Below are 13,986 nucleotides of genomic sequence, written 5' to 3' on the forward strand. Positions count from 1 at the left end.
GATGGGCAGCAGTGGTAAAATAAGATCTTATACAATATATAAAATATGGGAGGTGAAGATGCAGAAAATGTCATTATATGAAATGACATTAGAGCCTCACCTTGTATTACAGTTATTGGCCAACTTATCTCAAACAAGACATAGCAGAAATAGAAAAGAGCCAATGAGAATGGAATGAGGAGACATCAAGGTTGGAGATTTTTATATGAAACAAGATTAAAATGATTAGGACTAAAGTTTGGAAAAGTAAGGAAATATGTTGTCTGCCAGTTGGGCTCCATTTATCATGTACCAGAAGAAGAGGGCATTATGAAAACAGAAAGGCAAAAAAGCACCCAGAGTATTTAAAAGAAAACCCAAACACAACCAAACTTGTAACTAATGAGCCACATGCCATTTGTATTAGCCAGTTTTGGATAAACAAAATACCACAACAGACTATATATTCCAGCAATCTCTGTGAGTTAGCGTCACCTTATTTTCATCATCTGATACATTGCTTACCTCATAATTCTGTCTTTCCCCAAAGAACTGTGAATTATCCAGTTTTTTTTATTATGTTTGAGCTTATATTTAAGATCTGAAAATGTTAAATGTGCTTTCATCTTCTCCCATACTAGCTAAGAAGATATTTTATTCCAGGTTTGCAAGATGTTGTTTACAGAGCGTGAAAGACTTAAGTAAGCCTCGCCCATGGGCCATTTCTCCTCATACTTACTGATCAGAACTTAGATCTAAAGTCATCAAATCAGCAAAGTTCCAAAATCATCTGTTCAAATCTGAAAGTATTACTTAGGGCTTGTCAACACTTAAAACTTGTTTCAGAGTAACAGCCGTGTTAGTCTGTATCCGCAAAAAGAAGAACAGGAGTACTTGTGGCACCTTAGAGACTAACAAATTTATTAGAGCATAAGCTTTCGTGGACTACAGCCCACTTCTTCGGATGCATATAGAATCCATTCTATATGCATCCGAAGAAGTGGGCTGTAGTCCACGAAAGCTTATGCTCTAATAAATTTGTTAGTCTCTAAGGTGCCACAAGTACTCCTGTTCTTCTTTTTACTTAAAACTTGTAAATCCTGTAACACTGTAATGCTTAGTGAAGACGCTACCTAGGCTGACTGGAGAACTTCTCCTGTCGGCAGCAGTAGCTAGGTTGACAGGAAAAGCCCTTCTGTCGACAGAGCACTATAGGGTTAGGTTTGTATAACTACATTGGTCGGGGTGTGGATTTTCCATACCCGAGTGACATAGTAACAGCAACATAAGTTGGTAGTGAAGACGAAGCCTAAGACTTCTATTTCACTAATTTATGAAGTTTTGGAAGGGGATTAAAACAGCTGCACAGTATACGGAAGCCCTTTATGATGCTATTTAAAGAAAAGTTTCCAAAAATCTACTCTATTTCCTTCAGGGATTCAGAAAATTAAAACGACACTACCATACCAGGTCAAATGTATTTCTGATATAACCAGGGATAAATCCAATGAAGTAAATGGACATGTACTTGGGTTAACTAGGGCTGAATTTGGACATACTTGCCACCCACAAGTAATATACGCTTTTTCTGTTGAACTATCAGAGAACTTCTTGCTGACTGGACTTATCCAGAACTTCAAAGTGCTACAAAACCAATGACACTAATGTGTGTAAAAAACCTTTCCCCTAACTCAAAGTTTCTGATAGAAGAATGCTTCAACCTTATGTGGAAGACCAGATTAAAGTAGTATCCATCTGCCTACAACTTGCAGTCTGAAATTCAATACTATTCAAGAGACTCAACCCACTCCAGGCAAGTGCCTCTTGCTTTTGCTCTATATATCCAGCATTCTAAACATTTTAAAGTTTCAGATGATTTTTGTACTCAGACACCCTTATAGGTGAAGGGCTTTCTGGCCCTTTAGGATCCAGTTCAAAGGGAGGGACATTAAATACAGAACTCCTTCAAAGGGGAGAATTTTATTTCAAGATGCATCCACTTTCTCCAAAGGAGAATTACATTACCACTTGGGCCCTTCTTTGGAATGATTCAGTCCCTTACAGTGTATTTATTACTACCCCACTGCAGCATAATCTCTTAAAATACAAGTATCCAACTGCACACCAAAAATGGTTATCAAAGGTTTGTGTGAAAATCATTACAAGGGAGAATTCCCCCCAGGTCCCCACAAAAAAAAAAAAAAAAAAAAAAAAAAAAAAAAAAAAGCAGTCTTCAGTTGTTTAAAATACAAGAAGTGATTAATTCACTTCATGGACTCTTCATTACCAAGACTCATTTCAGACTGATACATGCAGTGCATTAAAAAAGTAAATGGGTTTAAAAGCCATTTCTAAATATTATACAAGTAAATTAGTATTTAAGAAAAAATTAAATTCCATCAAGAAGCTGCATGATACTGGTCACAAAATATTCTTTAAAAATCCTTTATGGATCAAGGTAACAGACAAAATTTAGAATTAATTTGCTACTGTATGTACAGTGCCTAACAAAGGAATCTATAAAAGTAATATAAAGCTCCTCACCAAGACCCCAGCATATTCAAGTCTTATGTAGTTAGTGGATAAAGAACTCACTGTTGGAAAAGCCCACAACAATGTGACTTCAATCAGAGTCCTGTGACATGAAGCCCGGCCCTACATTTATAAGGACCACCTTCCAATTCCAATAATTGATCAGCGGTCAGCCCTCACGTGGTGTTAAGAAGCAGGGGTGTTGGGAGTCATGTAAACTTCCCTGTGTCAGTGTTCAGCTCCTCAAATATCCGCAAAGATGCCCACAAATGGAATGTGTGCCTGAGCAGCAGAAACTGGATTTTGGTCCCTGCCCTATCACCAGCTGTGGTCGGGAATTTGAAGAACTCAGTTCCCAAGTTTTTTCCTCACGGGAAGCATGAAAACAGATTTATACAATCAATTTCAAATTCAGAAAAAAAAAGCTTAAAAACTACAGTTAGTTTTGTGATGCAGTAGGGGCATTTAGTATATTTCTATTGAAAACGAAAACTTTGAAAAAGTTATCTTTAGTGTAAAGCAAATTTTACACAACAATGGTACAAATAGGACAATACAACGTAATCTCCTTTTATAGCAGACAATCAACATTATTACATTTTTCATGTTTTATATTTAAGAGCTGTATTAATTCTTGTGCTGGTACACAGTATCTTCTGCCCCCACACTTGCTGTTGGGAAGTGAACAGTTCCCACTGCCAAAGCATTAAGTTCAGACACTTGACAACATAAATCTGACTATATGGGAACTAGAAACCTCAAAAACTAGGTGTCTTTAATCCAAAAAGCTCTGACAAGCTAACCAGAGCATTCTACATGCTGCTATTTCCAAAGCTTAAAGCTAAGGCTTTCTTCACCCAGAACATCTTATACACCAGCCATAACTACAGCACCTTAAGACAGATTCAATTACCAGGGAATTCACTTTCTAACTCCAAAGGCCATGTCTACACTAGCGAACTTACAGCGGCACAGCTGTACCGATGCAACTGCGCCACTGTAAGATCGCTCAGGTAGCCACTCTATGCCAACGGGAGAGAGCTCTCTCGTCAACATAATAAAGCCACCTCCATGAGCAGCGGTAGCTATGTTGGTGGGAGAAGCTCTCCTGCCAACATAGCACTGCCCACACCAGCAAGTCTGTCATTGTAACTTATGTAATTCAGGGGTGTGTTTTATATAAATTTAAATAAATTATACCAACAAAAGTGGTAGCGTAGGCAAGCCCTAAGATAGCTAGCCAAGGCTTCAAGACTATGAGCAGGAAGGAATCCATCCTGTTTCCCCCACCTATTCTCCAAAAATATATACACCAATGTCTTTTGGTTCTACAGCTCCTTTTCCTGATCTGAGTTTTGTATTTTCACTATTGCCATTATTTACAATGCACTGAGATAACTAACATCAATTACATATCACAAGTTTGTATGTTGCTAAAGTTGTGTACCTCCTGTAGAAAGCAGAGAATGGCAGCAAGGAGTCACAACAAGTACCCTTTACTGGCTCTGCAATCTAAGGGTCTATGGAGATTTATGAATGGCCCCCAAAGTTTCATATAACTTTCACACCCCTTCCTCCCCAGCAAATTAATTGCAATAAGATAACAAACCATCTATTTTTTTAGCTTCTTTTAATATAATTTAACAGCCGGAGAGGAGGAGTTAGCATCATGTGACCAGTCAGCTCTGCCAATAAGTGCCCCATGGACCACAATTTGAGAACTATTTTAATGTTGTTAAGCAACAGCATTTAAAAACAATTTATTTCTGAAACCACATGATACTGGGTTGACTCCAAGTTGCCAGCTAGTACAAAAAGGTCTTTCTTGTCCATGGGGGTAATAGGCAAATTCCTCTATGATTTTCATTACCAGTGAAAGAGGCATCAGAAATCAAGTAAAAGTTTGGTTTGCTGGATATGTGCTTGTCTTTAACATTTCAAACAGGAAAATTATTCAGAAAGATTATTATTTAAATGTGGGGCAGAAAGTAAAAGGGATCAAAAGTCAAAGGAAAATCCACGTGACCCAAATATGTTGTTTTCATATTACTTCTGTTGCTCCATAGTTGGTTGCTTCCAAAGATACCACTTGCTAACATTTATTCATCAAATTTCAAAAATACTTTAAAATAAACTCAATAATTGTATATCTAATAAATAAAACTTTGTTTTTAAAATAATTTCACTTAAATTCTGAAACACTAAAAAAAATAAAAAATAAACAAACAAAAAAATCAGTCAACTGCATGGTTACTAAAATATCTCCTACAAAAAGCAGGAAAGCAGCAGACCTGGAAGCTGCTGCAGAATGCATCTACAGATTAAATCACTGGAATAGAGATTTCCACTATGATCTCATGTTGGCCAGCACTGATCAGGAGCTGTCATTAGAGCTCTGGTTCCATGCAGGACCACTAGAGAGTTACCTCCTATGGCGACAATAGAAAGAGTCATTTCCACAAGAAATTACTTTCTATAAAGCGTTTAAAGTCTATGATCTGAACAGCCCTACCTGTGGGACCCTTTGCACTGCCTGACTCCATTTCCTACAGAGGAAGGTCTATAATTGCTAAGACACAGGGAAGGTAAGCATCTCTGACACCTGAATCAATATCACTAAGTTCTGACTTCAGAACTCATCATATGGCTCGGGACTGTGAAGTTTCTCTATGCCATTGATGTTTTCCTGTGCCAGTTCCTTCTCTTCTGATCTCCTGCTTGGCTGAATCTAAAAGAAAAGGAACACGTTTTTAGAAGTTTACATTTGACACACATTTAGGAACAATGTTACTCTAACAGTCAATATACAATTAGATGTCCCACACAGACTTGCTCAGAACTGAGACAAGTAATACAAATCGATTCCATTTGGTGATGAATGTTTCATTGGGGTAACTATTTGAAAGTATAGGGAACATTTTAAACTTGAACACTAAGGCTCTGACTATATAACATGAAAAAAGCAAAGGCATGCCAAACAACATTCTTGCTTGAATTTGCCAGACCTATACAGTATGTTGTGCCCACACACAACTGAGAGCCACACTGCAAAAGCAGATTGTATTGGTTGGTTGCAACCCACGGGAAATCTTTAGCTCGCATCCAGCTGATGTTCCTGCAGTCTGCAATGTTTTCTCCCTGATAGGGGCAGGAAGCCACAAATGTTGCAGATTCCCCAATTCAGGCAGTCCTCTTCACTAGAGCCCAGTGCGGATACAGAATCTGTATCCGCATCTGATCCACAAACATGGTCCATGGATATAAAGCAGACATCTTCCAATTTGCAGGGCTCTACTCTTCAAGCCATCCCACAATGTAGTACTTTGAGTCTGAAAACCTCCCAAAAGCCCCTGCTCCCAATAGTGCTGACACTGATGTTTCAAGCATCCCAGAGTACACAGCCCCAGCTGCAAGGCAGATTATGTATGGATATGTCAAAATGATTCTGGCAAAGATGCTGGTTTAGGGACAAGCAAGAAATAGCCATTTCATGTAGTCTATGCACTTGCAACGTTTTCCTCAGATAGATAACCTGCTGTTTATGTTCCAGTGTACCTGTATTTCTACAGTCTGTGAGGATGGGCCACCTCCTCGTAGATGAACAAAAGAAAGGTCAGAGGTACAATGAACGCCTGGAGATGCAACTAAAAAGACCAGTCACCTGGAAACCATTGCTGTAGAAATGTCCCATAGGAGTACCTAAGGGGAGCTCAGTGATGAACAGGCAGTCAGAAACCAGGTAGCTCTTAGAAAATTAGGTTAAATTCCCATCTTTCTGTGGGCCAGGCATCTAGGTGACAGTAGGTCTGAGGTTTCATGACCTGGAGCCTATGTGTGTGAACCAGTTGTGCCTTATTTTGCTGTGACATTCAGATATAATAAATACTCAGATTCCTTCTGGGCATTAGTACCTTTCTTTGCTTGAGGTTTACCACTACATTTCCCTCTTACATCTCACACAATGCACAATTAACCTGCAGAACTCATTGTCATGAGGATGTTGTGATGGCCAAAAGTATAACTGGGCTCAAAAAAAGAACTAGGTAAGTTCATGGAGGACAGGTCCATCAATGGTATTAACCAAGATGGTAGAGGATGTAACCCCATACGCAGGGCAATCCTAAACATCTGATTGCCAGAAACCAGGAAGGGAAGACGGGTGGATCTCTCCAAAATTGCCCTGTTCTGTACACTCCCCCTGAAGCTCTGTCGGAGACAGGACACTGAGCTAGATCAGTGGTTCCCAAACTTTAACAACCTGTGAACCCCTTTCACTAAAATGTCAAGTCTTGTGAACCCCCTTCTAAAAATGAATATTTCCAGGGATTTCCTCCTTTACCTGAGTATAAATTATAAAAGCAGTGATCTTGGAAATATAACATTTGTTTTTATGACATCCTTATTACACACTATTATTAATTATTATTTATCATTACAGTCTTTTTATTACATTATGAAAATGGCAACACGCTTCCAAGATCTCACTTTCAAAGCTTGTATCACTTTGAATAAGCCTGTTATAAGACAAGGCTCCTATGTTTCATCAAGGAGTATCAGATGTGAAACAGCATGAAGGTATTTACGAAGCCAACTCAAAGAGTTCCTCCTACACAAGCATTCAGGTCTTGAGCAGTCCAGGCAAACAACGCATGTTACAACAAAGCTTAAACTTGTTCTTCATAATAATTTTAAAAACAGTACTAGCTACCTATTTAATTTTTAAATCAGCAAAAAATATCCACCTCCCTTTCCATTTCTTATAAGGAGTCTTCAAGTTTAAATCTCCTCAGTGTGATAGATATGCTTGCTTTGATCTGCTTAGCTCTTGGAAGTCCAGGGGCTCCGGGCTGCTGGCCCCGTGCCGGGGTCCCTAGGGACAGCTCTGTCCGCCATTAGGGAATTTTTTCCCAAGAACCCCCTGTAACATTTCGCGAACCCCCCGGGGTTCACAAACCCCAGTTTGGGAACCACTGAGCTAGATCAATGGTTCTCAAACTTTTGTACTGGTGATCCCTTTCACACAGAAAGCCTCTAAGTGTGACCCCCCCTTATAAATGAAAAACACTTGCAGTTCATATGTTTTCACAAACATCCAGCTGCACATACTAGGAAAGGCACACACAACTCCTTCAGCATTATCCAAAACTCCAGAACATTTTACCTGGAAGGGCTGGCTCATACCAGCTATAGACTGCATATTATGGCTATAATAACAAAGGAGAAACTCTCCTCCTGCATGGGGGATCTCATCAGCACTGATGTAAACCTGTCAACATGAAAGAAGGAAGACAACCATCAGCAATTCCACTGACAAAGCAATTAATAAAAAGCAGCCTTTACCATCCACTAGAACTAGATCATAAAAGACAATACTGAGCCTTTACAACAGATCCACTGTATACATGTAAATCAGGGAGGGAGAAAAGGCAGTTCTTAACACTTCATTCAGGGGCTAGAGCTTTATCTCTTCCAGGAAAGTGCAAAAATGCTCAGTCTTACTATGCTGCAGGTTTCTGCAGGCTTCTCTTTGCTCATGATATGCCAGAGAGATAAAGTCATGGGCTGCCACTCATTACCTCACAATCTGTATTTTGGCTCAACTTTTTGTACGTTGACATTAATCTCCCTCTCGGTAAGACAAGGTGGGTGAGGTAATATCTTCTATTGGACCAACTTCTGTTGGTGAGAGAGACCAGCTTTCAAGCCACACAGAGCTCTTCTTCAGTACTCCAAGCATCACAGCTAAATGCAAGGTGGACCAGAATGTTTAGCCTAAGTAGTTAGCACATATTCTAAGGTAGAGTGGCCTGTTACAACTTTTGTCCTACAACTGCAGAGGAGGGGGGTAGTGGGTTACAGATTGTTGTAATAAACCATAAATCCAGGGTCTCTTCAGTCCATGATTTTTAGTCCTGGTCTACACTGGTGGGGGAGGGAAGGGGAGAGAGAGAGAAATCGATCTAAGTTACTTAGATTGACTTACCGTGGTATCTTCACTGCAGTGAGTCGACTGCTGCCGCTCCCCCATCGACTCTGCCTGCGCCTCTCGTGGCGCTGGAGTACAGGAGTCAATGGGAGAGCGCTCGGGGGTCGATTTATTGCTTCTAGACTAGACGCAATAAATCGATCCCTGCTGGATCGATCGCTGCCTGCTGATCCAGCGGACAGTGAAGACATACCCTTAGTGTCTAACAGAGTTATAACTTTAAGGTCCCAGGCTCATCTTTTGAACGTGATGCGCTGGTTTCTTTTGAGGATGAAGACTGATAGGTTATAGAGCGATCACTTTGTGAAAAGTGTTCACCCACAGAATAGGATGTTTTTGCCTTTTATCATTTTCCTCTGAGAGTTCATTCAAAAAGCATAGAGATTGTCTGGTTTCACACACGTCGTTGTTGATGAGGTATGCCACATGTTATGACAGGTATTTTTAGGATCCATGGATCTTGAAAGGTGTGGTTTGCATTGGTTGTTCCGGCAGGGTATGGTGAGGCTTGGAGTTGGTGTGACCTGATCTGTGGGGAGTTTGCTTCCGATTATGAGTTTGAAGAGGCTGGCAGACTGTCTGAAGGCCTGAAGCGTGGGTGAACACTTTTCACAAAGCAATCGAGACCTATCAGTCTTCATCCTCAAGGAAATCTGCATAATACTTTCAAAAGATGAGCCTGGGAGCTTACTCTGCTAGACACTAAAAATCATGGACTGAACAGAGACCCTGGGTATATGGTTTATTATTACAATAATCTGTAACCGACTAACCCCCTGCTTTTGTCCTCTAATAAATTTGTTAGTCTCTAAGGTGCCACAAATACTCCTGTTCTTTTTGTGGATACAGACTAACACAGCTGCTACTCTGAAAATTGCAGAGGTGTTAACAGGCCACTCTACCTTGAATGTCCCCTTAGAATATATGCTAACTACCTGTGCTAAACAATCTGTTCTGCCTTGCATTTAGCTGCAACACTTGGAGACCTTTCCCAGACCTGAAGAAGAGCTCTGTGTGGCTTCAAAGTTTGTCTCTCTCACCAGCAGAAGTTGTTCTAATCAAAGATATTAACTTACCCACCTTGTGTCTCCAATATCTCTCAGTTGGAGTGGTGAAGATGGGGTACAAAGACCTACTCCATTACCAGCTAGCATTCCTTCAGTTGAAGAAAGATTACGCTTATACAGAGCCTTGAAAATGAGCACGGGGAAAAACAACAGAGGCAGGAGCCCTTGAACCCAACAATATTAGAAGCCCACACTAAAATAAATGGTAATTCCCTCACTTGAGTAACATCTTCACTGGACGAAATTTCATCATCTTTAACCCAGGCATAGGTCACATAGTCATTCACATGCCTGAATGCCACCTGCAGGGGAAGACAGAAGCCATCAGCTCTCTAAAAAGTAAAGCAAGACAAACTGGACATGGAAAACCTGAGAGTAAGATATCTGCTTTTTAGTATATGTTACTATAATTCTAACTAAAAACATTCATTTTAAAAATTAAATTATTTTCAAAACATGCGCTGAGCATTAGTCAGCAATTTATCATGTGTGAGTGAGAGATTTCTGTACCCTAATCTCTCTACCTTCTTCCGTCCATTTCTGTTCACCCGTGCTACATTATACCAGCAGGCAGGGGCACTTTGGGGAAGGGATCATTCTTCACTATGTCTCATACCTAGAACATTTTGCATAAATAATAATTTATCACGCTTTACAAAATATTATTTCTAGGGATGTTAAAAATCATTATTTTTCTGTCCACCTAGGCATTGTACCAAATAACTAATAATTCAAGAGTTGGTTCCAGGCATATTGAAGCTATCAGCGACCAGTGACACTAGAGAATAACTTGCATATTAGGTCTCTAACTAAGGGAAGCATGCAATGCCAAATGAACTACTTCCCCATATCCAACCCCCCATCTGCATTACTGCAAAGGCATTTTCATTTTGCAGAGAGGCATGATATTCTGGTAATGTCACCTGGTAGAGCCCAATCCAGTCCCAGGTACTGCTTGGAAATTCAGATACCGTGGAATAGCTGATTAGAACATCCTGTGCAGCATTCCACTCACCCTCAGGATTCAGAGTGACCAATGGAGTGGAAAAAAGGGGCTTTATCTAGACAAAAAGGAAGACTGTTTTAAATAATGCATCTCTTTATATCCATCAGTTAGGCCTGGTCTACACTGAAAAATGGTATTTACCTAGTTACGTTCCTTAACGGTGTGAAAAATTAGTTAGATCGACCGACCCCTCAGCTAGGTCGACAGCAGAATTCCTCTGACGACTTAGTTACCACCTCTTGGAGAGGTGGATTAATTACAGAAATGGAAAAAAAGCCTTCCAACCATGTACGAAGTGTCTACGTTGGCACAGCGGTGCCACTGTAGCATCTGTAGTGCAGACCAGGGATTCTCAACCTTTTTCTTTCTGAGGCCCCTCCAACATGCTATAAAGACTCCAGGCCCAGGGAACAGAGGGGAAGGTGGGTGGGCTCTGGCATATTTTGACTTCTACTGGGGGGGGGGAGGGGAGGGAGGAGGAGGAGGAGGGCCTGGTGGGGCTCGAGCCAGCTCTGCACCGTGGGGCCAGAGGAGGGAGCCCCACCTCCACTCCCAACTCACTCAGTGGGCCATGTCTGGGTTGGGGAGGCGCAACCAAATATTATAACTCAAAGGTGGGGGGAGGGGATCAGCATAAAAAGTTTGAAAACTGCTCAGGGTGCAGGCAGGGGGCAGCTAGGAGCTGTGTGCAGGGAGAGGGGTAGCTAGAGGCTGTGTGAAGGCAGGGGGGTGGCTCAGGGTGCCGGGAGAGGGATAGCTAGAGGCTGTGTGAAGGCAGGGGGGTGGCTCAGGGTGCCGGGAGAGGGGTAGCTAGAGGTTGGGTGCCAGAGGGCCCCCCCTGCAGTCACTGCTCCCAAAAGGCTCTCCAGGCCCCAGAGCTAGATCCCTCCTCTCAGGCAGCTCTTACTGGCTGCGCAAGCAGAGGGCTGGAAGCGGAGGAGCAGCCACAGCCCTGGGCAGCAGCAGCAGGAGATGGGGGAGCTCCATGGCACCAGCCAGAACAGCAGCTGCCTCACACTGCCTGGCTTCAGCTTCCCACCTGCAACCTGGCCGGGGGCGGGACCCTGAGGGGTGCTGAGCCTCCCCGGGACTGTCCCACTCTGGTTAAGGCACTGCAGTTTTGGAAGGGGGGGGGCAATGTCCCCTCATGCCCACCCCAACTCCTCCCACGGGACTATGGGACCCCCTGAAACTGGCTCACAGCCCCCCAGTTGAGAACTGCTGGTGTAGACTAGCCCCCAATATTTTACCTTTAGTTCTCAGCAAGATCTGTTGTGGGCCCTTAGTTGCATAAGGAGAAGGGGAACATTTGATGGGGTAACCAGATGGATTGGGGGTGGGGGGGGGGAGAGATAGTAGACATCACATAGCTGGACTTCAGTAAGGTTTCTGATAGTCTCACATGACATTCTCATAAGCAAACTACGCAAATATGGTCTAAGTAAAGTTACTATAAGGTGGGTTCACAACTAAATGAAAAACTGGTCTCAAAGAGTAATCGTCAATTGTTTGCTGTCAAATGGGAAGGACATACACCTCTACCCTGATATAATGCTGTCCTTGGGAGCCAAAAAATCTTACCGCATTATAGGTGAAACCGTGTTATCTCGAACTTGCTTTGATCTGCCGGAGTGCGCAGCCCTGCCCCCAGGAGCACTGCTTTACCGCGTTATATTCGAATTCGTGTTATATTTGGTCACATTATATCGGGGTAGAGGTGTATTAAGTGGGGTCCCGCAGAGCTTTATCCTGGGTCCAACACCGTTCAGTATTTTAATTTACAATGTAGATGATGGAGTGAGAGTGTGCTTATAAAATCTGCAGATGTGACCAAGCGGAGGGGGGGAGGGGGGAAGAGGTTCTAGAATAAAAGTTCTAGAATCCCTGAAATACCTACTTCACTCTGTGCGACTTGCCTCTCAGGAAGAGGAAGCCATTAAGGAAGAGAAATTCTCAACCTGAGTCATGAACCTAAAAGTCTGAGGATGAAGAAGCCTTTGCTCATTTGTAAAAAAAAAGCCAGTGCAAACAAATTCTGTAATCCATAAGAAAATGTCTGTGTGACTGCAACCAGCAGGGCTTCATCTTGTTGTGTTTGTCATATTTCTGCTTATGACTTACATAAAATGATTCAGAGAATTAAATTCCGTAAATTAGAATTAATTTTAGTTTTGCCTTTAAGATTACCATTTCTTAATGGGGAGATATTGGCTCCAGAATTATAAAAATGGAACAATACCTGAAGCCCAAAGGTTCCTGTAACAGGTTTGTGATCACTGATGCCATAGCTCATGTGACTGATATAGTTATTCAGGGTCACAGAGATTGTCTGCTCTCCTTCAGACAAATCTCCATCCTCTGATGGATGCTGGGAGAGATTCTTCACCCTCCAAAGAATTCGATCTGTCCATGCTGGCTTCCGTTTCTTCCCACTACAAGGAGTATAAGCAGAGTGGATGAAAAGAGAAGAAAAAACAGTGGCCAAAAGCTAAAACGTTATGTAACTATAGAACATCTAATTCAAAGTTGATCCAAAATTGTCAAAAATTATTACAACATTCAAAGCAATCACATCTCAACTTCATTTTACAATTCTGCTCTAGCATGCACTACAACCAGACCCATGGTTTATTTTATTTCAATTGAACTCCACTGTAAGAGATCAGCTTTCATGGGTCCCTCTAACTGGAAAGAAATAAAATGAAGGAGTGTGGGATTGGATTAGTCAGTCAGTTTCATACAGGAAATGATGCTTTCTCCTAGAACTCACTCCAAGAACATGCAAGAGTCTACAGTTAATGCAGAAACTGTCCTGACCTCAAGCCAATGGCCATCCTTGGGGAGGGTACAGCACCCGTCAGACACTTCCTGCCTTTTGCTGAGTTGTGTCACATGTCGAGTATTTTTTTTATATATTCTTGGTTCCAATATTTTTAAAAGAACAGGAATAATTTTGTATTAATAGCCATCTGGAGAGCTTCACTGATGCTAATTATGTAGCTAGTAGCTTTTCCATACTATTATCACCTGTTATGTAGAAGAGAGACAGCAATGGATTCTGGCAAGCTACTCCAGTGCGTTATAATGATAGCATAATTTTTATACTTAGTACACAAGCTTTTCCCTAATAAAATGCTTTATAACATCTAGTAGAGGAAAGTTTGTCTACAGGCAGCAGATTCTTGCATCTAAGTAGCCTGCAACCATGTGTCATGTCAAAACTGCAACCACTATGGTTTGGAGTTTCCTTTTATACCATACATCAACAAGAGAAGAAACGAGCCTTTCCAGATTCTCTCTGTGATGGGAAGATGACTTTAAAGCAACAGTCCTCTGTATGGCTATATCACTTCACAGTGAAATGGAGAAAAAATCATATCCTATGGAAGAGGAATTAGAATGCATTGCATTGAATT

At 41.5% G+C, this 13,986-nt stretch overlaps 1 protein-coding gene across 7 annotated transcripts in view; it reads right to left on the minus strand.

The window, feature by feature from the left end:
• Positions 1–1,940: 1,940 nt before the first annotated feature.
• INPP5K (inositol polyphosphate-5-phosphatase K) overlaps positions 1,941–13,986 on the minus strand; it is a 32,181-nt gene continuing 20,135 nt past the window's right edge. For all 7 annotated transcript variants that reach the window (XM_054008073.1, XM_054008072.1, XM_054008074.1 and 4 more), the window contains 5 exons: positions 12,810–13,002; positions 10,488–10,625; positions 9,783–9,866; positions 7,673–7,777; positions 1,941–5,239 (listed from right to left, as the gene is read on the minus strand). In XM_054008073.1, coding sequence (XP_053864048.1) covers positions 5,141–5,239; positions 7,673–7,777; positions 9,783–9,866; positions 10,488–10,625; positions 12,810–13,002 — 619 coding nt within the window. In that variant the 3' untranslated portion in view covers positions 1,941–5,140. The remainder of the gene's footprint in view (positions 5,240–7,672; positions 7,778–9,782; positions 9,867–10,487; positions 10,626–12,809; positions 13,003–13,986) is intronic.

This window comes from Malaclemys terrapin, chromosome 18, assembly GCF_027887155.1.
Source record: "Malaclemys terrapin pileata isolate rMalTer1 chromosome 18, rMalTer1.hap1, whole genome shotgun sequence".
Taxonomy (NCBI): Eukaryota; Metazoa; Chordata; order Testudines; family Emydidae; genus Malaclemys; species Malaclemys terrapin.